Source organism: Phyllobates terribilis, unplaced genomic scaffold (assembly GCF_046119375.1).
Source record: "Phyllobates terribilis strain yellow unplaced genomic scaffold, ASM4611937v1 Scaffold_5__5_contigs__length_657084704, whole genome shotgun sequence".
NCBI lineage: Eukaryota > Metazoa > Chordata > Amphibia > Anura > Dendrobatidae > Phyllobates > Phyllobates terribilis.
The window spans coordinates 19,791,171-19,816,456 of record NW_027362765.1 but is presented as its reverse complement, the minus strand read 5'-3'; the positions used below and the strand labels follow the sequence as shown (position 1 = coordinate 19,816,456).

At 45.3% G+C, this 25,286-nt stretch overlaps 2 protein-coding genes across 6 annotated transcripts in view; one reads left to right on the top strand and one right to left on the bottom strand.

Moving 5' to 3' along the window:
* The window catches only part of LOC141270572 (uncharacterized), a 215,872-nt gene that overhangs the window by 71,653 nt on the left and 118,933 nt on the right, over window positions 1–25,286 (top strand). The window lies entirely within an intron of this gene.
* LOC141271763 (uncharacterized) overlaps window positions 1,984–25,286 on the bottom strand; it is a 46,322-nt gene continuing 23,019 nt past the window's right edge. For 4 of the 5 annotated variants that reach the window (XM_073681874.1, XM_073681873.1, XM_073681875.1 and 1 more), the window contains 6 exons: window positions 9,066–9,172; window positions 8,757–8,936; window positions 8,549–8,672; window positions 8,376–8,473; window positions 8,087–8,177; window positions 1,984–4,959 (listed from right to left, as the gene is read on the bottom strand). In XM_073681874.1, coding sequence (XP_073537975.1) covers window positions 3,899–4,959; window positions 8,087–8,177; window positions 8,376–8,473; window positions 8,549–8,672; window positions 8,757–8,936; window positions 9,066–9,172 — 1,661 coding nt within the window. In that variant the 3' untranslated portion in view covers window positions 1,984–3,898. The remainder of the gene's footprint in view (window positions 4,960–8,086; window positions 8,178–8,375; window positions 8,474–8,548; window positions 8,673–8,756; window positions 8,937–9,065; window positions 9,173–25,286) is intronic. The other variant, XM_073681877.1, reaches the window with a different exon arrangement.

Here is a 25,286-nt window from a genome sequence, read left to right as displayed (position 1 = left end):
TTCTTTTGGGACTGACTTCCTTCTTTATTTTTGGTTAAATACAATATGAACTGTGCGTGTGCAGTATTTGTCACTGATGGACCGGTCAATAAAGCCACAATGATGAAGATGATGCCAGAGCACCAAAGAAAGACCGCCCACAGGCCTCCCTGGAGCACGGGCATATCATTATCTCCAAATTGCAAATAATATAGTAACATAGTTTTTAAGGTTGAAGGAAGACGAAGTCCATCTAGTTCATCCCATAGCCTAACATGTTGATCCAAAGGAAGGCAAAAAAAAAACATGCGGCAAACACTAAGCTCCACATTGTGGAAAAAAATTCCTTCCCGACTCCATACGACAATCAGACTAGTTCCCTGGATCAACGCCCTATCAAGGAATCTAGTGTATATAACCTGTAATATTATACTTATCAAGAAAGGCATCCATGCCCTTCTTAAATTTTAGTAGTGAATCACTCATTACATCATGCGGCAGAGAGTTCCATAGTCTCACTGCTCTTACAGTAAAGAATCCGCGTCTGTGATTATGATTAAACCTTCTTTCCTCCAGATGTAGAAGATGCCCCCTTGTTGGCAGCGATACGTGTTGGGTCCACACACCTTGCAGATAACTATATGTATTTACCCTATATATCTTTCATCTGTTTAGGCCACCTATTACCGCACATATTGGTTGTGTATTAACATAGTAGTGGTGCGATAGACTGCTAATCTGGGGTGTTGGTTGTCTTGGTTCATCCTACCCTGACTTAATATATTAGGGATATTTTACAGTGCCTGCAAAGTTAAGAGGTCTTTTACACCCTTTGGCTACCATGTCCATACCTATTGGTTTATAATACCGTCTGTATACTATATGTGTTTTAATTGTTCTTAAATTTTGCTAGTGTTTTGCTTGTGTATTGTTAATAAAGATTTTTGATACTTTTCATTATACTTGGGAGTGCACGGCTTTTGTTTTGCCCAACGTCTTTTTCTACTTTCCATATGAATTGATCCCCATGTGGGGCTCTTGTAGCACCCCTCTATGTGTATGTATATTTAATTATTGAGCTGTGCCCGCCAATTCTTTTGTTTGTATTTAGGTTGCCTTTCATTGTAATAAACAGAACACACATACTGTACATAAAACAAATAGTGAAGTATAAAATTAAAATGTTAATTACTTTATTATCTTTATGATTTGATAATTTCAATGTGTTGGTCATACAACAAATCCACAGAATGTCTGAATTGGATGTCAGATTAAGGCCACGTTCACACTTTCAGTATTTGGTCAGTATTTTACATCAGTATTTCTAAGTCAAAATCAGGAGTGGAACAATCAAAGGAAAAGTATAATAAAAGCACGGGAACCACTTCTGTATTTTTCTCTCAAGTCTGGTTTCGGCTTATGTGAAGACCCGGGGTCTCCCGTGGGCGTAATACTACTCAGACAACACAGGGTGAGGGTAAAACAGTGTGGCAATACTTTATTGTCCTTTGGTGGTTCAATAAACACATAGAACATTCCCAGCTAATACCCAAGATGGTACAACATTACACAGTCTCACCCTTCCGCTGGCCCGCCTCGTAATAGAACAACTGCGACTTTGGGACTTCCAGGGCCAACTACCTCAACCAGTGACCCCCACACAGAGGAGGTAGCGGCAAGCTTAGGAAGCTGACAAGTCCATCGAGGTACAAGGCCAGGAGACCCGAGGGTCCCACCCTGGCCTCTCCGAGAGTTTCCATGGGGCCAGATGACCAGCTGGTCCCAATCTGGCTTCTCCGAATGTCTCCATGGGTTCCAGGCAACCAGAGGGTCCCACCTGGCAACCCCAAACAACATATCCATGGGGCCAGGTGACTGCATCGTCCCAATCTGGTCTCCCCAAATGTATCCATGGGTTCGCTGATGGTCAATGGAGCAGATCTGTATCTTTCCAGTCAGGGCCATATACCCTTAGGCCGGAATCATGTAGAATCCAAATCTGTGTCTCTCTGGATTATTATTTATTATAGTGCCATTTATTCCATGGTGCTTTACATTTTAAAAAAGGGGGTATACATAGCGAATACACTTATAATAATCTTGAACAAAACGAGTCAATGACTGGTACAGGAGGAGAGAGGACCCTGCCCGTGAGGGCTCACAATCTACAAGAGATGGGTCAGGATTCAGTAGGTGGGGGTAGAGCTGGTAGTGCAGTGGTATGGTGGAGCGGTGCTTATTGCAGGTTGTATGCTTGTCGGAAGAGGTGGGTCTTCAGGTTCCTTTTGAAGGTTTCCACGGTAGACGAGTGTCTGATATGTTGGGGTAGACAGTTCCAGAGTAAGGAGGATGCATGGGAGAAATCTTGTATGCAATTGTGGGAAGAGGAAATAAGAGGTGAGCCGAGGAGATCTTGTGAGGATTGGAGGTTGCGTGTAGGTAAGTACCGGGAGACTAGATCACAGATGTATGGAGGAGACATGTTGTGGATAGCTTTTTATGCCAAGGTTAGAGTCTTAAACTTGAGTCGCTGGGTAAAGTGGAGCCAGTGAAGGGATTGGCAGTGGGGGGAGGCCAGGTAGTAGCGGGGGGACAGGTGGATTAGTCAGCCAGCAGAGTTTAGGATAGATTGGAGGGGTGCGAGAGTGTTAGATGGGAGGCCACAGAGCAGGAGGTTGCAGTATTCGAGGTTGGAGATGATGAGGGCATGCACTAGTGTTTTTGCAGAGTATTTGCTGAGGAATGTGCAGATCCACGAGATATTTTTGAGTTGGAGTTGGCAGGAAGTGGCGAGGGTTTGGATATGTGGTTTGAAGGAGAGATCAGAGTCCAGGGTTACACCGAGGCAGCGAGCTTGTGACTGGGGAGAGTGGGCAGTCTTTAACTTTGATGGATAGGTCAGATGGATGGGTTGAGTGAGGTGGGGGAAAGATGATGGATCGAGCCATGCTACAAGCTACTCTCCTGATCTTTGATTCTCCTCGTAAAGTCTGCCTGCTACAGAGGCATAAGTCCCTTAAGAATAGTTACAATTTCCCTTTACCATACACATCCATAGGTCAAGGATTAGGGAGGGTAATATTCCACAGGGCTCAGGTCTCATTATTTCTGCATTTAATAAATTTACATAGTTGGTATAGCAGGGGGGGACTCTGTAAATCAACATCTAGCTGACTTTAGTACAATATACAATTAGCATAGTAACAAACATCATTGTTTCACCCAGAGTCACTGTCCTTGACCAGCCAAAGAAACACACATACATTCACAAGTCAACACAAAGATAATAGTGTATTTCTCTTGGCTTAACAAATCTAAAAGTCTGTCTGATAAAGATTAGAAGCTCTTTTGTCACAGCTTACAAATACTGTTGTAAAATACTGACAAAATACTGCACTTGTGAATTTGGCTAAAGACTAAAACTATTATAATGTTCTTTGTTGTCAATCATTTAATTCCAGAGCACTAAGAAAGACCCAAAACATTTATTAAAAAATAAAATAAAATTATAAATTTGGGTTTAAGAGCATAAATGTGAGATTGGTCAAAAAAAAAGACAGGTGGCACAACCCCGTTAAGATATGGCTATAACGTATACACTAGTTATATCCAAGTTCTTTCATGTCTAAGAAGTGATTTGTGGATAAAACATTCCTCACATTTTGTGTTTTACACTGTGGGATCTTTGATGCGAAATTAGATTTGAGTTGTAATTGAAGCACTTTCCACATGTTCTACATAAAAAAAAATCTTCCATCTGTGACTCCTCTGATTTTTATTCAGAATTGATTTTTGAGAAAAAGATTTCCCATATTTAGAACATGAATATGGTTTCTCTCCTGTGTGAACTCTCTGATGTATAGCAACATGTAATTTTTTTGGTAAAATATTTTCTGCATTCTGAGCAAGAAAAGGTCTTCTAACCTGTGTGACTTCCTTGATGTGCAACTAAATTTTCCTTCTGTTTAAAAGATTTATCACATTGTGAACATGAAAATTGTTTCTTTCCTGTGTGAGTTCTCTGATGTCGTAAAAGAACTGATTGATGGCTAAAACATTTTCCACATTCTGAACATGAAAAAGGCCTCTCCCCTGTGTGAACTCTTTGATGTTCAACAAGATGTGGTTTCAACTTATAGCATTTCCCACATTCTGAACATGAATACGGTCTCTCTCCTGTGTGAATTTTCTGATGTGTAACCAAACCAGATTTCTGACCAAAACATTTTCCACATTCAGAACATGAATATGGCTTCTCTCCTGTGTGGACTCTCTGATGTGCAGCAAGATTTGATTTCTGTGTAAAACATTTCCCACATTCTGAGCATGAAAATGGCTTCTCCCCTGTGTGACTTCTTTGATGTGCCACTAAAACTGTTTTCTGTTTATAAGATTTACCACATTGTGAACATGCAAATGGTTTCTCACCTGTGTGAAGTCTGTGATGTCTATTTAGATCTGATTTTTGGCTAAAACATTTCCCACATACTGAACATAAATGAGGCTTCACCCCTGTGTGACTTCTTTGATGTGCCACTAAAACTGTCCTCTGTTTAAAAGATTTACCACATTCTGAACATGAATATGGCTTCTCCTCTGTGTGAATTTGCTGATGTGTCACAAGATTGGATTTATGTTTGAAGCATTTCCCACAATCTGAACATGAATATGGCTTCTCCTGTGTGTGAATTCTTTGATGTGATACAAGTTGAGACTTATGGTTGAAGCATTTCCCACATTCTGAACATGAATAGGGCTTAATTCCTGCATGAACTCTTTGATTTTGCGTCACAATCTGCGGTGAATATAGGACCAACAGAAAAGGATAAGATGAAGATGAAAGATCTTTGCTTTGTAGGGTTGAGTTTTCATACGGGATAATGGTATGCTGTTCATATGCATCATGTGTGATTCCTTGATCACTTGCTTTGAAATCTGAAGATTTTTTATGTCCTTCTTGGCTCCAAGCATAGTCACCTGCTAAGAATAAACTCACTTTTATAAAGGTTTTCGTTAGATTTGCAAGTCATGTAGTCAAATGTCTATTTATTAACTGATGAAGGCAGCTGTGACAGATCACAATTTAACAGAGACGTTTTTGACATCCTAAAAAGCTTCAATCTGCCCATAATCACCCTCTTTCTAGTAAATTGCTCAGTAGAAAATCATATAGTCACCTAAAGGTAAGTGCTATTACATGGTGTGTGTCTGTTTCACACCTTCTCAGACAGCCACACTTTAGCATAAAGCAAAGAAGGGTAGTTTGGTCTTGTGCAAAGAAGCCATAGCTTTAACCACTTTCTGACTTGAGACGTATCCATACGTCCCTGTGGCCTGGTACTTACCGACATGGGATGTATGGATACGTCCCAGCGATTTTGCGCTCATATAGGCTGTGCAAGTGTGAGCGCCGCTGGGTGTCAGCTGATTCTGACAGCTGACACACGGCACTCAGTGCCAGGAGCGGTGCCCACACTGCTCCTGGCACTTTAACCTGCTAATGCTGTTATCAAGGCATTTAGTGCGCACGCAGAGGGAAGAAAGCCCCTTTGCCTTTGGAACAGAGACCAGCGACATGACGACATCCGGGTCACCAGAGCTAGGAAACTTAGGAAACAGTGCATGATCTAACAAGTTTGCCTGTCAGTGCAGCACTGACTGTATAGTATAGGAATGCTCCTGCATCCCTATGCTGTACAAGCGATCAGCCTCCAATTAGTGAAAGTCCCATAGTGGGACAAAGTGTAAAAGTAAGAAAAAGTTTAAAAAAAAGTGCAAAAAAAATTGTAAAAATATTTTTTTCAAAAAATCACAAGATAATAATAAAAATATATTGTACTCATAAAGAAATAATTTTGTGAAAAAAAAAAGTTCACATATTTGGCATTGCCGCGCCTGGAACGACCTGACCTATAAACTGTCCCACTAGTTAACTCCTTGAGTGAACACCGTAAAAAAAAACGAGGCAAAAGATTATACTTTATCATCATACCGCATAGCAAAAAGTGGAATAAAATAAGATCGAAAAGACGAATGTAAATAAAAATGGTACTGTTGGAAACGTCAATTTGTCCCGCAAAAAACAAGCCGCCATACAGCTCCATCAGCGAAAAATAAAAAAGTTATAGCTCTCAGAATAAAGCGATGACAAAAAATAATTATTTTTTCTATAAAATAGTTTTTATTGTGTAAAAGCGCCAAAACATAAAAAAACGCTATAAATATGGTACCGCTGTAATCGTTCTGACCTGAAGAATAAAGCAGCCATATCAATTTTGACCACACACAAAATATGAAAAAAAAAATACCAAAAAAAACCAATTCCTGAATTGTTGGTTTTTGTTCATTCTGCCTCCCAAAAATCAGAATAGAAAATTATCAAAACATGTCACGTGCCCAAAAATGGTACCAATAAAAACGTCACGTCGTCCAGTAAAGAACAAGCAGTCACATGATTCTGTCGGCTGAAATATGGAAAAATTATAGCTCTCAAAATATGACGATGCAAAAACTAGTTTTTGCAATAAAAACCTCTTTTAGTGTGTGACAGCAGCCAAACATAAAAACTCGATATAAATCTGGTATCGCTGTAATCGCACCGACTTGAAGAATAAAGTCGCCTAATCACTTATACCACACGAGGAATGGCATAAAAAAATAAATAAAACCAATTCTTCACCTGCTGTTGATTTGTTCATTCTGTCTCCCAAAGATTGCAGTATGGCTCGGCTCACATTTATTCTGTGCTTTGCGCTGAGTGCTTACACCGGCGTTTCCGTGTAAATCTCTGAAATATGTGATTCAGATGGAACCCCAGGCGGAAGATTCCCTATAATGAGGCAGATGGAGGCACTGTGGATGCCGTCTGGCCTATGATCTGTTGGTGTCAGTCTTTTTATTAGGTGTGCATAAAAGTGCCGTCGCCCACAGTTTTGTGCACTTCTGAAAAGGACAAAGCTGAACAGAGGCCAGATGGAGTCCAGAGTAACTCTGCTGTCTCATTATAGTGAATGGAGCGCTCGTGGGTCATATGAATCACGTCACTTGGAGATTTAGATTGAAACCCCGATATAAGCATAAAGCGCAGGATAAATGTGATCCAAAATGTTATGTATAATGTTCCCAACAAAAGCTTCAACTCAATCCACAAAAAAAGCAAGACCCCACTCAGGTCCATCATCTGTTATCGGAAATATCGGGACTTCCACATTACTGATTGCACAAAGACTCTAGAAAAGTGCCATGGCTCATCGCCCCCAAAAGAAATAAGAGCAAATTCTGCATTCCCAAATCCAAATGCCCCCCTCTATTCTGAGCCCCACAGTGTGCCTAAACTGAAGTTAGCATCCACATGTTTAGCATTTCTGTAACGATGAAAGCCCGCCTAATTTACAAGTGCATAACTCCAGAAGCCTGAGCTGCGCACAACGTACTGGTCACTACAACGTATTGGTCACTACAATCGCAGTTTGCAATGTTCACTCAACAATATCTACTGCTGCTTGTTTCTGGAAAACACCCATGGAGTCAAAATCGTCACTACACATGTAGATAAATTCCCAAAAGGGTATAATTTCCAAAATGGGGTCACTTTTTTCTAGAATAGTATGCGGACTCCATATACAGAGCCCCTAAATGCTAGAACAGCAGAATCCCCCTTCTGCTATTCTAGCATTTAGGGGCTCTGTATATGGAGTCCGCATACTATTCTAGAAAAATCTGCACTCCAGTAGGCAAATAGCGCTCCGTCCCTCCATCAATCAGTGGGAAGCGCGTCACTGAGTCACGTCCCACTGCAGCTGGAACTTGACGTGACATCAGTGGATGCCAGAGCCGGCAGCAGCTGGGGGACAAGTGATGCTTGTGAGCAGTCAGCAATAGCGCCACGTACAGGCAATAAAGAACAAGCAAGGCATTTACAAAAACACTTCTCTCCACCGTTTAAATACATTGGGGCATTTTATATAGTGGACAATCTCTATAATATCTATTTTGGCTGAAGAAGAGAAAATATACAATAAACAATATACAATAAAAAAGAACGAACAGACCACAAAGCGAATGAGAAGAATCTGTGACTTCTCAGCATTTAGTGGTTACTACTCACCTGGGTAGTCATATGTAGGAATCTCCTCTTTACACTGCTCATCACCCCTCACATATATCTCTGTAGTATTAATATGGGTCAGATCTTCACCCTGAAACAAATATTGTAAAAGTCACCGACAGATGGAAAAGTCACATCTATGATCAGCTCTAATCCTGCCATCTCCACCGTTCTCATTACACAAGTATAAAACATATAATACTGGTGGATAAAACAAGACTGAGCACAAGACCTTCACAGCCGTCTACACATCAGAGGGCAGATCTCATGACACCTTCTCTCCATCTACCTGATGATCCTGAGGAACATTGGGATCTTCTTGTTTACAGTCCTGTTGAAGAAGAGGACGGGGACATCTCTCTGGTGTTGTCCTCTTACTTGATAGAACTGGAGGAAACACATACAGGGACTGAATTCAATATAGATAATTATAGGCCATGTGTATTTAGTCCTGTCTATTACCTGGTGATGTGAGGGGCTGGGGAACCTCCATCATGAAGTCCTTGTACAGATATTTGTGTCCTTCTAAATACTCCCACTCCTCCATGGAGAAATAAACGGTGACGTCCTGACACCTTATAGGAACCTGACACATAAAATTATACCGTCATCCCCCCTGATCCCTTCATAGCATTACTGTATAATGTCCCAGCATTCCCAGCAGTGTCACCTCTACAGTCAGGAGCTCAATCATCTTGTAGGGGAGTTCTAGGATCTTCTGGTCATTGAAGTCCTCATGTATCAGGGGGTGAGGTGGAGGCCCCATGATTGGGCTCAGGGTTCTTCCCCGTCCCTCAGACACAGGATCCTGACTGCGATCACTAGAGGTCTTCTTCACTACTGTGTAATCCTGGTTATGGAGAGACACATTAATAAATCTCCCTCCAGACATTTCCAGAGTCCTCACCTCTCCAGTTCTGTCCATCTGTTATTCTCATAGATAAGAATGATGTAATGTGACGTCATCAGAATCTCTCACCTCTCCAGTAAGCTGGAAGAGGATCTCTAGGGTGAGGTGTAATATCCTCTCTGCCATCTTGTCCCTGTCCATATCCAACCTTGATGGGTCAGGAAAACTGTACAAATCTAAATGGAAAGAAAAATTGAACACAAGTCTGTGTAAAACACATATCACATACAAAATACAATTACTAGAGCTCTGATGCCAATGTAAAACAATAATATGGTTGAGGTCTTCATACATCTAGAGGTCAGACAGGGCACATCTTATGTCTTCTCGCTTGGGATCATGTGAGTTATAAATACATTCAGATATTTTTTTTCAGCTGTGACAATATAAAGATCGCAATTCTCAAAAATGTAAAAATCCCTTTTCACTAACAAAGTGATAAAAAAAATCCTATGTTCTCTCAAAATAGCACAAATTTAAAAAAAAAAGCACAACATTTTTCTTAATCAAGGCCCAATATAGGTCACTAAATAATTAAGATTAATCTCATAAGATTTGAAAAGAAATGAGATGAAGAGTCTTTTGAGCCAGGATCCACCCAGCATCTGCTTTCTTGTCCTGAATTTATTTTCTCCTCAGTACGACCAGTTTATTTCCACTGAGCGAATCTGCGTTCTCATGACTGAAGGAAGTTCACAACCGGAGACGTCCGACCTTGTTATGTTCTGCGGATCAAACTCGCCAAAGCAAATCAACGGACCCGTGAAAAAAAAAGGACAGAACAAGTGAGTCATCTGCCTGCACTTCGTGTTTTACTGGTTAATGAGAATCAGTGAAGAATTTCTTATTCTTCATACAACAAAAATAGATGAAAAAAAATTTGTTAAAACTGACAATAAACACGGACTGTTAATGACGTAGAAAAAAAAATGAAATGACGTGTGAAAATGGCTCAGTGTGACTGCGGATATAAAAGGACAATAGGAAAGCTCCGGGGAGACGGCGACAGAACGACTGGACTGTGTCCAAGAGGAAACATCACTGAGCAACAGCAGCCATCATAGGAAATACTACAGATTGTATCAGTGACTGCAGCGCCCCCAAGAGGAGTAGAGAACAATGTAATTATATAATGGGGGATCTCCACATACCTCCACCTGCAGAGCCGCCACCACATATATGGCTGTTCTGTGCGCACAGGACCTGTGATGAGGTCACAGGAGGGGAGGAGTCAGGGGTCACATGATCATTTATTACCTTTAAAAAATAAAATAATCCAAAGGGGTCCGCCATAAATCCATCCCACGACAATCCCCAACTGTGCTACATCCGGATGCAGTGCTGAGCGGTGACATCAGTAATGTGACCGCTCAGCATGACAGCTGGAACACACTGACAGTAGCGTGTGAATCTGGCTGTTGCGATGAGCGCTGACGTCATTGACGATAAACTACATTAAGCTTCCTGAAGCTAGCGCCAGGGCTGTGGACTCGGTAAGCCAAACCTCCGACTCCTCAATTTCCATGACACCGACTCCATGACTCCGACTCCCTCATACATGGCTCATGTTTAAGTGATAAATTTACTGTAGCACAGATTAATCTCAGCTAAAAGTCTAGACCCTTAGATCAAGAATAGGACAGACATTTATAGGACATTTCATAACTTTCCCAAATTCTTATGAAAAAAATATTCCCCACAAACTGCATTGAATTACTGTACCTAATTTACTATATATTTTAGGAGTCGGAGTGGGTCCATTTTATACCGACTCTGACTCCACCAAAATGGGCTCCGACTCCATCTCCACAGCCCTGGTTAGCGCTTTTTGCAGCAGCCGGAGTCACACGCTACTGTCCGTGTGTTCCGGCTGTCATGCTGAGCGGTCACATTACGGATGTCATCGCTCAGCACTACATCTGGATGTAGCACAGTTGGGGATTGTCGTGGGACGTAGGATGAATTTATGGTGGACCCCTTTGGAGTGCTTTTTACAATTAAAGGACTTTTCTATGTGCATGTGTTTATTAATTTTGACTAAGGGGTTAGAAACCTCTCCATTACTAACCCCTGGGATTAATGTCAGCGGACATTACACAGCTGACATCAACCCCAAAACTATTACCCTGCTTGCGAATGCACCAGGGCAAGCGGGAAGAGCCGAGGCTAAGCAGCTTTCCCAGCCTATTAATATCAGCCTGCAGCTGTCTGCTTACTCTTTGCTGGTTATTAAAAATAGGGGGGACCCCATGTCATTTTTTTGTGTCACACTTTTTTAATAACCAGTAAAAGCTAAGTAGAGAGCTGTGAGCTGATATTAATAGCCTGGGAAGATTCATGTTCATTTCCCCCTTCCCAGAATAATAAAACCAGCCCCCAGCTGCTTGCTTTCCCTCAGCTGGGTAATAAAAATAAGGGGGACCCCCAAGCCATTTTTTTTCTTTTATTTCTTAGCTAAATACATGTACAGTAAGCTATACACGCACTGCACTAATTATATATCTCATTGACATATTTCTTATTATACACAGGCGCTGGCTGATGAATACTCTCATCAGCGTCGCCTACTCTCTTTGCTATCAGCAAGATCAGGCGGACAATGGTGAGAGAAGTAGTCATCAGCTGACACCTGACCGGAGGTAACCTTTTCACAGCAGTCTGCGATACTCAGCGGCTGTGACCTGCGGTGACTTCAGTAAGGTTACCGCCGGTCAGAGCCGGTGTTTCCCACGCTGTCAAACAGATAATAGCGTGTGAACTCCCGGATTCTCAGGCCCCCCAATCACTTGAATGGGGTTCAGGATAAATTTCTGGTACCAGAAACAAACTTTTTTATAAAGGTTCGGCAGAACCCAAACATCCACGGGTCCGCCCATCCCTAATAAGAACGCATCTTTAAGGATAATAGACTGCGAAAACTCTAGAGATTATCTAATCAAGTCATTAACTCTTGATCCAAAGATCCAATGAAAATGAACCTTCATTCCCACTGGCTGTACTTGACATGCTAATGAATAATCCATCTAAGAAGTCAAAACAAAGAGGATCAATATTCATTGACCTTCATTATCTATATGCTTGATTATCTTCTTGAATTCGTAATAAAGAGAGCAGGTTAATGCTCAACTAAGAGAACTTTGGAGACCCTTAGTCAAGAAAGTTCAGGTTTGATCTAACAAAAGAACTAGACATTAAACTGTTGTTAAACCATCTAATCAACAGTAGAACACCCAGAAACAGACACAAAGGATCATTATGCTGATGGAGACAAAAGCCATGAAAACAAATGAACCTGGTAAGCTTAACATAACAACAGTGGTGAAACTAGTGTCCGAAGGGCCCCGATGCAAAACTTGGATCCCCGCCTCCCCTTGGTCAGATGTATGGGCCCTTATAGCATTATAAATCCTATAAGTATATACTTGTTACCCACCATCTCCCATAATGTTCCCTTCTAGATATATTCAGTGAATGAAATAAGTATTGAACATATCACCAATTTTCGAAGTAAATATATTTCTAAAGGTGCTATTTGTAAGATATACAGATATAGGATGTTGAAATATTGGTATATATAATTTTGTATTCTGCAGCTAAAAGTTAGGCCTTTGGTCAATTTGTAAAAAGGCCTTACACATGGTAATCAGGATGTTCCATATCAAGTACAAAGGTGTCTCAGACCACAAGAATACCACCATTGTATTACCACCATTAGTGGGTGATACCACCTAGGCAACATGTTTCTGTGTAATTTAAATACAATATGTGAATGAAGAATAATCAGGATGCAGTTATCCTTTGTAAGCATATTGTAGAAAAAGAACACATTGATAAATACAGTTCTTTGTTCACAAGGTGCGACATAGAGTCTTCCAGGTTGGTGGGGGAGATTTATAGCTGAAATCCCAAAAATGGAATATAAAGGACCCAAATGGGCCATAAGTGGGGAAAGATGGATGGAGGAGAGATGATGGAAGATGGAGATACTGAAGGAAGGTTTGCATTGACAGTTTTGTCCCTGAGGGAGGTAGGCCATACCAAGGAGAGGATATTGCAAGAAGATGAGGGCCACAACCAGATGGCATAACCAGGAGGCATGATATAAAGGGTTCTTTTCTGGTAACTATGATATTATGTGAATGACCGTACACTTATGGAATGTAGGTGTCTTTCATTTAATATTGTAATGATCTTGTTAATGGTTGTTTTATCAATGTTATGCTTGACATTTGATTCTGGATATAAAATCATATCTTTTTATACACTTTTGTTGGTGTGCTTTCTTTTCTGACCGTCCCCAAGAATCAACGTAGGGATATTCTTGTTATGTGATATTTTTATTGTTTGATATTGGTGTGAGCTGTTTCAAGACCTTTGCAACATTATTGTTGCAAAATATAGTAATTGCATTGGTTACAGAAGAGTTTCTAAACTACTGAAGGTTTAAGTCAGGACTGTTTTGGCCATAATCCGTAAGTTGAAAGAACATAATTTCACCATAAACAGGCCACGACCAGGTGCTCCCTGCAAGATTTCAGACGGAGAAGTGAAAAGACGGATTTTGGTAAGACCTTACCTGTAAAATCCTTTTCAGCGAGGGAAGGAAGGGAGACACAGTCATTACTAGTGGGTAGGCGGAGCCCACATAGGATAGAACACCTCAGATTAAAAAAGAGTGTTGTCCGGCCCCTCCAGCTTGGGCTCCTCCTACTCCAGCTCTCCAGTCCGTACACAAGCTAAGGAAGAGCAAATATCACCAGCGGAGCAACATAACCCCTTCTGAAGAACTTCAGAGAAAAAACAAGAGACAGGTTATGCATATAACAGAAAAACCACACAGTCCCAGGTACTACTCACTGGACCTGACCACTGCGATGAGCTGGCAATGCTGGAACAGAGCCTTAGCGCGCCGACCTCAGCCCAGATAATCGCTATCAGAGAAGGGTCACGCTGCATCTGAAAACACAACAACACACTTCTGCCATGGGAGGGAGCTGTGTCTCCCTTCCTTCCCTCGCTGAAAAGGATTTTACAGGTAAGGTCTTACCAAAATCCGTCTTTCAGCAGCAGATGGAAGGAAGGGAGACACAGTCATTACTAGTGGGACGTCCCAAAGCAGTCCAAAAATTAAGGGTGGGAAAAAGCCAACAGAGGCAGAATCCCAACAACCTAGAAAAATGCGCAACTAGCGCTAAATACAAGTTAACGATAACTTAAACTACAGCCGCCTGCAGGACCCTACGTCCTAAGGCTGCATCAGCGGAAGCACTGACGTCCACCTTATAAAACTTTGTAAAAGTGTGGACGGAGCGCCAGGTAGCCGCCCGGCAGAGGTGAGCTGCCGAGGCCCCTTGATGAAAAGCCCACGATGAACCCACAGCTCTCGTGGAGTGAGCTCGAATCTTAATTGGACAAGATTCGCCCTTGAGTCGGTAAGCCTCTAAAATGGCCGACCGAATCCATCAAGCTATAGTGTCCTTGGAAGCTCGTTGACCACGCCGACGACCTGCTGGAATCACAAACAGAGAGTCCGATTTCCGAAAACCTTGAGTAATAGACAAATAGAACTTCAAAGCCCGCACTAAATCCAATGAGTCCAAGGCCCGTTCCTTCGCATTCCTTGGTTCCGGACAGAGCGAGGGCAACACAATATCCTGGTTAACATGAAATTGTGACACCACCTTAGGTAGAAAGTCGCCCCGTGTGCGAAGCACCACGCGATCCGGGAGAAACTCCAGAAAAGGAGGCGAGCAAGAAAGAGCCGCCAGTTCAGAAACCCTTCTCAAAGAGGTGACTGCCACTAAAAAGGCAACCTTCCAAGAAAGCAAAGAAAGGCTAACGGAGTCCATAGGCTCAAAAGGCCCATGTTGAAGAGCCTCCAAGACCAGATTGAGCCGCCAAGGGGACACAAGCGCCTTCCGCGGCGGAAACTAACGGGTTACCCCGCGAAAAAAGGAACGAACGTCCCTACGCGAGGCGATAGCCTTCCGAAACAGCAAGGACAAAGCAGAAACCTGACCCCTCAGAGTGCTAACTGCCAAACCCTTGTCCAGGCCATACTGCAAAAAGGCCAACAAATTGGGAATGGAAAAAATCCTCGGGTTCCTTGAAGAACCCGAACACCATGAAAAGAAGGCCTCCCAAGTCTTGTGATAGATCCTAGTAGTGGCAGGACCCCTGGCAGCTCGCAGAGTGGCAATGACTTCGGCTGAAAAACCTTGACGAGTCAAGATTTCGGTCTCAAGAGCCACGCCGTCAAACGCAGAGACTTCAGGTCCGGATGACGAACGGGCCCTTGGGTTAACAGGTCCGGGCGAAGAGGGAGAGGAAGTGGAGGCGCAGCCAGAAGCGACACCAGCGTCGAGAACCACGTCCTCCTTGGCCAGTCTGGGGCTACTAACATAGCCGGGACTCTTTCCAGTCTGATCCGACGCAACACCAGAGGAAGTAAGGATATCGGCGGGAACACATAGATTAGCTCGAATTGGTCCCACGGAGCCACCAGAGCATCCACCGCCACAGCCTTCGGGTCCTTGTACCTGGACATGAACGTCGGTAACTTGGTGTTGAACCTTGATGCCATCAAATCCACTTGAGGAGTTCCCCAACGGGAGCACAGCTGTGCAAAAATTTCTGGGTGAAGACTCCATTCTCCGGGATCCACCTTCTCGCGACTGAGGAAGTCCGCCGTGATATTCTGAACTCCCGGAATGTGAATCACAGAGATGGCTGGCACCTTGGCCTCGGCCCATACCAGGATCCGAGACACTTCCATCATGAGCCTGGAGCTCCTCGTTCCACCTTGATGGTTGATATACGCGACCGCCGTCGCGTTGTCTGTCTGCACTCGGACTGGCAGACCGTTTAAAGGGACCGTCCAGTGTTGGAGGCAAAGGAAAATCGCCCTCAATTCCAGGATGTTGATCGGCAGGACAGACTCTTCCGACGACCATACTCCCTGAATCCAGAGATCGTTCCAGACACCCCCCCAGCCTGACAGGCTGGCATCGGTGGTTATGACCGACCACCTCGGAAGGAGGAAGGACTTCCCCAGGGATAACGCTTCCGGACGTAACCACCATTCTAGAGACTCTCGCACCCTGTGGGAGATGATGACACTGCGATCCAGCGAAGCCTGTGATCGATCCCAACGGTTCAGAATGAGCATTTGGAGAGTCCTGGAATGAAATTGGGCAAACGGAAGTGCCTCCATTGACGCCACCATCAAACCCAAAAGGCGAATACACCTTCGAAGGGACATTGCTGTCGAAGACTTCATAACCTGTACATGTCGAAGAAGACTTGCTTGCTTGTCTGGAGGCAGGGACACCACTGCTCGTACCGTGTCGAAATGCATCCCCAAAAACAGGATTGACTGCGACGGTTCCAGAGACGACTTCTTCCAATTGACCAGCCACCCGAAGTCCTCCAGGAGCTGAAGGGATAGATTGCGAGCCGTCACCGCCTCCTCCTTTGAGGACGCCACAATCAAAAGGTCGTCCAGGTAGGGAAGAACCGTAACCCCCTGTCTTCGAAGGATCGCCATGAGAGGTGCCAGAATTTTTGTAAAAACTCTGGGCGCCGAGGCCAACCCGAATGGTAGGGCCACAAACTGGAAATGGTCCTGACCTATGGCAAAACGAAGGAAGCGTTGGTGGGCCCTTCCGACGGGAACATGCAAATAAGCGTCGCGAATGTCGATTGATACCAAAAAGTCGTTCTGCGACAGGGCCGCCACAACCGAGCGAAGCGACTCCATGCGGAATTTCCGGGTGCGGACATGCCGATTCAATCTTTTGAGATCCAGAATGGGGCGAAATTTGTCCTCCTTTTTGGGGACCACAAAGAGGTTTGAATAAAACCCTCTTCCCCGGTCCTCCGGCGGAACCGGTACCACCACACCCTTCTGCAGAAGGGAATCGACCTCCTGCCGTAGAGCGGCAACTAGCTCGGGCTCTGACGGAATGCGAGATCGGCAAAACCTGTCCGGGGGTCGAGAAAGAAACTCTATGAAGTAGCCTGCTGACACAACCCGCGTCACCCAGGCGTCCGAAACGCGGGACGCCCAAGTCGATTCGAATTGGAGCAGGCGACCCCCCACTCGAGAGCCCTCGAGAGAAAACCTGGCGTCAGTCCGCCTTAGCGGGCTTTTTGTCAGCTTCCCGCTTGTCTTGACGGAAGCTCTGTTTCCAGGGAGTGCGGGATTTCTGAGAAGCCTTTTTTCCTGAAAAAGAGGGACGACCCGATCCCCAAGAGGGCTGACCGGACCGTCCCCTGGACCGAAAGGGCCGCCGACTACTACCGGCACTAGGCCTGCCCGACGCAGAAGCCACAGTTCTTCGCTGTGGTAAGGCCGCTTCTTTTGCCTTTGCCTTGACAATCAGCTCCGTGAGGTCAGATCCAAATAACTGACCACCCTTGTAAGCTAAAGATAGCAAACCTTGCTTGGAAACCGCGTCCCCGGTCCACTGTCTGAGCCACAGTGCTCTTCTGACTGTGACCGCCGAGGATTGCGCCCTGGACAGCAGTGACGCGGTATCCAAACCTGCATCACTGCCATATCGGGCCGCATCCTCCAACAACTTGAAAAGCCCATCTACCTCGGATAGCGGGGATCCATCCTGCCACGCCGTCCGTAGACGGTCCAACCAGCTTAGGGAAGCTTTACAAGCACACATGGATCCTAGCACCGCTCTGAATCCATGACCCGCAGCCTCGTAGATGGATTTCGCCGCCATCTCCGTTTTTCTGTCCAGCGGATCCTGCAGACTCGCCTTCCCTTTAACAGGCAGTAATGAGGATTTGCTCAGCTGGGATAAAGGGACATCCACTTCAGGAGAAGGAATCCAATTATCAATCAACTCCGTGGAACACGGATACAGTGCCTCAAAAAACCGTGTCCCCTGAAAACGTTTATCTGGACACAGGCGTTCCTTCTCCACTGCCCCATTAAGCTCATCCAGAGATGGTAATGCCAAGCGCGACCTATGCGACTCCTGAAACATCCGGGCCGACTTACCAGGACGTCTAGTTACCTCCTCCGGAAACTGTAACGCCTCCCTCATGGCTCCAATAAAAGCCTCTGCACAACCCAAAAAAGAGGCAGAGTGCCCCTGCCGATCCTCCTTATCCGAATCGGACATCTCCCCATCTGAGCTTGAAGGGGAACCCTCCATAACAGAGATCTCCGAGTCGCTGCGCAGGGAGGGCAGTACCGGCCTGTGGCGCTTCCTGCCATGAGAGGATCTAGCTGACACCCAATAACCTAGAAGGTCAGACAGGCCATCAATAGAACGAGTGAGGGCCTCCATTTTGACCACTGCCCCATCACCGAAACCCCCGACCGCTGCACTTGACGCCGTCGAGGACTCCTGCGTCTCAGACACGCGAGACCGATCCTGTAGCGGACCTGGGAGACGGTCCGCACCTCCTGGACCCTGATCTGACATGCCCTCACACAGTATATGGCAGGTTAAACCTGTCAGTAAGTAGGACAGTGTGGTTTCTTAAAAGAAAGCTGAAGGGTTAAAGCTCTTAAAGAGAGAGCTACCCCAGCTGACCCCCAATTAAGGGATAACCGCCTAATAAGGGGTTAATGTCGCAGACTCCCCACAACCTCTGTGAAATGAAAAGGATGTGCGAGCCCCAGACAAAAAAAGGAACCTCTATATGAGGTAATAGCTGCAGGACAGCACAGTCTGCCACCTTATTGTGCCTCAGAAAGGTGCCCTGCGCTGAGGGGGTGAGGGGTTAAGCTTCTGCCCTGACAGGCAGAAGCGACTCACCCAGCTGGCCGCTGTGCAGTGTTCCTTCGGTCTGTCGGGAGGAGAGGAGAGTGAGGAGCCCGATGGAAGCCGTTCAGTAATGGCCGCCGCGCTGTGAGGAGAGAGAAGCCGGAAGAGGAGGGGCAGGAGAAAGCGCGCGCTCAGAGCGCTTCCTGCCCGCGAAAGACCGGGAAGGCGCGAAGCCACGCCCCCCGCCGGCTTCAAAAAAAGCGCGCGCGACTCCTCCGCTCTCCGCTCCTGCCCCGCTTCCATGTCCTGCAGGCATCCATCTGCGGACAAAAAAACACAAGTCACCACCTGAATACATGTAGCAGCGGCTGCCGCAGCAGCCGCTGAAGCACTCAAAACACATTAACATGCTGAGTACTCACCCAGCTGAGCGCCACAGGGACCCCCAGGGATTTGTGGCGCTGTGCCCAAGCTTCCCCCCAGGGCGGAGAACGCAGTGACCCCAGATGCGCGGTTTGCGTCCCCGCCAGGGAAGCATCCCTCATCCCCCGGGGCCGGCAGGGTTCTGCAGGGACCTCTCTCAAAGGGTAATGCAGATCCGCCAAGGGAGGGGTGGGGGTCCAGCAGCGCTGAGACCCCTGAGACCTCAAGACCACGGGGGTCCAAGTCTCTGTCCGATAAAAATAAAAAAATTTTCTGAGGAGCTGCTTCCAGCAGCGACCATCCTCTGTGACCTCAAATTTTAGACTGGAGAGCTGGAGTAGGAGGAGCCCAAGCTGGAGGGGCCGGACAACACTCTTTTTTAATCTGAGGTGTTCTATCCTATGTGGGCTCCGCCTACCCACTAGTAATGACTGTGTCTCCCTTCCTTCCATCTGCTGCTGAAAGAATTATCAGAAGAGTTGTCCAATTGCCAAGGACCACCTGTGGAGAGCTACAGCAGGTACAAATGTTTCAAAGAAAACTGTACTTAATGTACTCAATCTCCATGGCCTGTATGCAGGCTCACCAGGTAAGACTCCATTGCTGAACAAAAAGCATGTTCAAGAGTGTTTACAGTTTGCTCAACAACATTTAGACAAGAATGTGAAATACTAGGAGAATATAGTCTGGCCAGATGAGACCAAAACTGAACTCTTTGGATGCCATAATACCATCATGTTTGGAGGCCAAAATGCACTGCATATCACACCAAAAACACAAGAACAAGTGACATTGGAGATGAGAACATCATGGTGTAGGGCTGTTTTTTTAGCACACAGCACTGCCAAACTTCATATAATTGAAGGAAGGATGAATGGACAATGGTACCGAGACATTCTTGATAAAAATCTGCTGCCATCTACAAGGATGATGAAGATGAAACAAGGGTGGACATTTCAGCAAGACAATCCCAAACACACAGCCAAGAAAACTCTCAACTGGTTTCAGAGAAAGAAAATAAAGCTGTTAGAATGGCCCAGTCAATTATCAGACCTGAATCCAATAGAAAATTTGTGGAAGGAACTAAAGCTCAGAGTTCACAGGAGCCCACAGAACCTTAAGGATTTGAAGAGTGTTTGGGTGTAAGAATGGGCCAAAATCACACCTGAGAAATACACGTGACTAGTTTCTCCATATAGGTGGCATCTTGAAGCCATCACCAACAAAGGCTTTTGTACGAAGTATTAAATAAATATCATTTAGCATGTCCAATACTTTTTCCCTGTGTAATTTCTCATGATTACACATAACGTAATTTATGGACATCTATGGTTTGATTTATTTGCCTGGGTGGATTGAAGGGGTTATTATGGACATCTGAAGAGAATTTCATGTTAAAAGCACCTTTAGAAATTAATTTACTTAGTTATTTGGTGACGTGTTCAATACTTCTTTCAGCTGCTGTATGTCTCCAATCCTGGGCACCTTCCTGGTGTATGTCCCCCATCTTGGAACCCTTCACGGTAATTGCTACCTACCTGTCGGTTGTGCTCAGTGCTGTTCTTCCCCGGCACAGAATAGTCACAGACCTCTCCTGCCGGGAATTCAGCCACATCGACAGAGCAGTGGCTTCTTTTCCGTTCCGTGTTGTTGACAGGGTGAGACTTCTGACATCATTCTGATTGACAGCTGGATTCCCGCTGCTTAACTGGGGGAGCCGGCTGTCAATCAGAATGACGTCGGAAGTCACGTCCCGACGCGTTAGCAGAGGCAGCTGAAACCATGGCAGGAGCAGTCTGTAACTGTTCTGTGCCGGGGAAGAACGGTGCCGTGCACAACAGGCAGGTAAGTTGCAATTACCTGTTAGTGCTTTGGCACATTTTTTGTTTTTCCATAAAATCACAGATATACCCTTTAAATTTATGACAGATAAGTGTTCTGGCAATAAGAGAGATACCAAAGCGATAGTCAATACACATGTCCATTAAGGACAAAAGGGACTGATCGGATAGAAAAAAATTAAAAACAACCCTAGTCAACACCTAACAACTCCAAACTAGTAGGAGTGACTGGGACATTGATGATTTACCAACGTAATAACGACAAGCTCATTTTACAACATCAGACTAGGAGGATTGACTGGATTTATAATAGTTTTATCTGATTTGTTGCAATATGTACATCCAACAAGGTGGAATTATTTTGGACTCGCCACACTTTCTGCAGACATAAATATTACCAAAGCTAGAACTGACTTTACCCCTTTATTAATGTCCGACCGAAACATAACAGATTATAAAAATCATCTAGAATCATGAGGTGCCAGAGCAGAACCACATGAAGAAACAGCGGTCCACACAAACCCAGGAGGCTAAACTAACTCAAGCCACATGGCCAATGGCTAAATCCTGCCATCAGGCTTAAAACTAACCCAAGTTAAAAAGTGGAAGGCTAACACAAACCACGATCCAAATGGCTTAACTAAGCAAAGTGAAAACATCAAAGACTAAACCAAACCATGAGGCAAAAAGAATAAATCTATCCAAGCCACAATGCCAAAGGCGAAATGAAGTCAACTCACGGGGCAAAAAAAGCTACACCAAGCCATGCAACGAGGCAGAGGTGGCTGGCTAAACACCAACCATAAGGCATCAGGTCAAAACTCAGACAGGAGGCAAGAGATACTGTATTTAATATATCTAGACTGCTCCAAGTTAATGTTAATACCCCAGGGCCCAAGTGGGCAAATATACTCAGTACAATCCCTACTAGGGGCTAATTCAGAACATCTCTAAGGGTGTTTGATTCATGATCGTACAAGCCATATGCTCCAAGCTCCTCTGTGCAAAGGAAAGGAAGACCACTTAAGGAGGAAGTGAGAGGTGACTTTATATTTTGCTTTCTATCCAGTGATAGGGCAGAGCGCTCTCTCATTGATGTTGGGGAAAAGTGCTCATACACATATGAAAGGATTTAAAGCCAGAAACTAAAGAGAATGATCCCTTCATTTTCCAAAATTCTTTTTTGGGTTGTATGATTTTATGTTCTCTACTTTGTTGTCACACAGAAAATTGATATAAGCTTAATAGGAACTAATAATTCTTTAGTTCCAAAAACAGTCAGAATCCCTCAGCAGATGGTGAAGGATTAAACTTAATCTAATATATAAAGTGTAACGGGTCTGGGAGGCGGAACCTCTGAGCTACTATACAAGGGGGTGGTCCTTGTAAGGGAGCGGGTGGCGACCAGGGAAGACGGGCTGGAAGTCTCAGCAGGTGAACGGGACAGTCTCTGAGTGAACGGGACAGTCTCTGAGTGAACGGGCTGGAGGTCACGGCAAGTGACCGGGGCAGTCTCTAGGTATAGGGTTGGTACGACCTGTGGCGGCTGAAGATAGACGTGAGCTCCCAGGTGAGCAGGCGAGAGTCTCTGGATGAACGGGTGGTCACAGCATGTGACGGCGGAGCCTCCAGGAAGACCAGCGGACAGGCGACAGATGAGCGCTCCCAGGTGAGCGGGCAGAAGTCTCTGGACAGGCGGGTGGTCACAGCACGTGACGGCAGAGCCTCCGGGTAGGCAAGCAGACTGGTAGCAGATGAGCGCTCCCAGGTGAGCGGGCAGGAGTCACTGGACAGGCAGGTGGTCACAGCACGTGACGGCGGAGCCTCCAGGTAGGCTAGCAGGCAGGTAGCAGATGTGCGCTCCCAGGTGAGCGGGCAAGCTGGTCCATAGACAGACTGACAGGAGTTGGAAGGCAGACCGTCGGACCACAGGCAAGCAGGCAGGTAGCTGATGTGCGCTCCCAGGTGAGCGGGCAGGCTGGTCCTTAGACAGACTGACAGGATTAGTAAGGCAGACCGTCGGACCTCAGACTAGCAGGCAGGTAGCAAGTAATCAGGCAGGAATCTGGCAGGTATCTGGCAGGTAACTGGCAACGGGACCTGAGGGCTGAAGCACAGGTGAGACACAGGTGCAAACAACATTGCTCGGGCACCTCCATTTTGGAGGAGGTGCCTTATATATGGTAAAGTCCTCCGGCCATTGGCCGGGGACTCCTTAGGACGGCGCGCGCGGCCCCTTTAAGAGGGAGGGAGAGCGCGCGCGCGCCCTAAGCACAGTGGCCGGGAAGGAGCGCGCGCTGCCAGCAGAGCGGGAGAGGGACGCCGGGCACGGAGCAGAGCGGTGAGGGGAACAGCGTCCCTGCCTAGCAGAGGGCAGGGACGCCGGCACTACATAAAGCTGAATGTGTGTGTGTATGTATGTATGTATGTACGGGATTGGCATGTGCACCGTCGCAGCTACAGCCACAAAATTTTGCACAGTCACACGCCTGGACCCCGAGAGCGTCAGAGGCTATGTTGTGAGGCGTAATTTTAACCCTGCGTGTTCCAATTCACCAAACAATTTTGCCCCTATCTACATAATGGGGATTAAGTGAAAGGAAAAGTATTGGAGGCAAATTGACAGCTGCCACATGTGAACAAGGGAGAATTAAAGAATGAGAGCGATGGCGCCAAAGAGTATATACCGTACAGTTGCTAAGGTGGGACCCCGACATGGGATACTCATACTCACCACACACGGGGATATGAACACACACACAAAATGCGCCACACACTACCACGTGCTTGAACACATATACCACCCTCAGCACACACAAAACGCATCTCACAAAGATTTATCAGGCTGCCAGTAGCAACCAATCACAGCTCAGCTTCTATTTTGCTACAGTTAATTAATCTGAGCTGTGATTGGTTAATATAGGCAACAAAGGACATTCTCAGTATAACAAAGCTTGTGTAAGGTAATAAGATGTCAGTTAGGGTGTGTTGGTGGAAAGGCTGATGTCAGTCACATTACTTCTATGTGAGAGGATATAGAAACTGCCAGTTACAGACTATTCTTACCACAACAATGCCTCATAAGAAAAGGAATTTCATGGCACGAATGTCAGCTGATGCGAAAAGAAAATCTGCATTACGGGCCAATGAAAAATGTGAAGACCGAGAAACAAGGCTGACACACATGAGAACAGCAGCTGCTTCCTCAAGAGCCAATGAACTTTCTGAGCAGAGGGAAGCGAGGCTTGCAGACAAGAGAACAAGAGCTGCTTCCTCCAGGGTCAATGAACTTTCTGAGGAGACGGAAGCGAGGCTTGCAGACATGAAAACAAGAGCTGCTTCCTCAAGAGCCAATGAACTTTCTGAGGAGAGGGAAGCAAGGCTTGCAGACAAGAGAACAAGAACTGCTTCCTCAAGAGCCAATGAACTTTCTGAGGAGAGGGAAGCGAGGCTTTCAGACAAGAGAAGAAGAGCTGCTTCCTCAAGGGCCAATGAGTCATCTCAGCAGAGAGAAGGCCGTCTTGCCACTAAGAGAATTGCTATTTCTTCCACCACGGCACAGGAAATGGTTGGAGATTTGAAACATGCTGCCTTTTGTTACCAGTCACACATAAACTATCAGGATAATCCTAAAGTTCAGATAGGAAAAATGGATGTGGTCTGCATGTACTGCAGTGCCCTGAAATGGAAAGATGAACCGCCAGGTTTATGCTGTGCAAATGGCAAGATAAAACTTCCACCCCTCCTGTCACCACTAGATCCCCTAAAGTCTCTGATGACAGGTACCAGTACAATATCAAAGCATTTCTTGGACAACAGGAAGTATAACTCCTGCTTCCAAATGACATCATTTGGTGCAACAAATTTCTTCAACTCTTCTTTATGGGAAATGCAGAAGCAGAGGCTCAGCGGAGATGCTCTTTAATTCCTAACACTCGCCTTGATATTGTCACTATTTTGCAGCAGTTCCTTCACTCCAACAATCTATATGTTCAACTTTTCAAGACTGCACTTGAATGCATGCCAAATGAGGATTACAAGGTTGTCATTCAAGCTGACAAAACACCACTAGGTGAACATCAACGACGTTTCAATGCTCCCACATTTGATGAGGTAGCCATCTTGATTGTAGGTAATGATTTTCAAAGCCGTGACATTGTGCTTCAGAAAAGGAACAATAGTTTGCAACGAGTAGCAGAAACTCACAGGTCCTATGATGCTCTGCAATATCCAATCATCTTTTGGCAGGGACAGGATAGCTATCACTTTGGAATACCTCAGACAGATCCTAC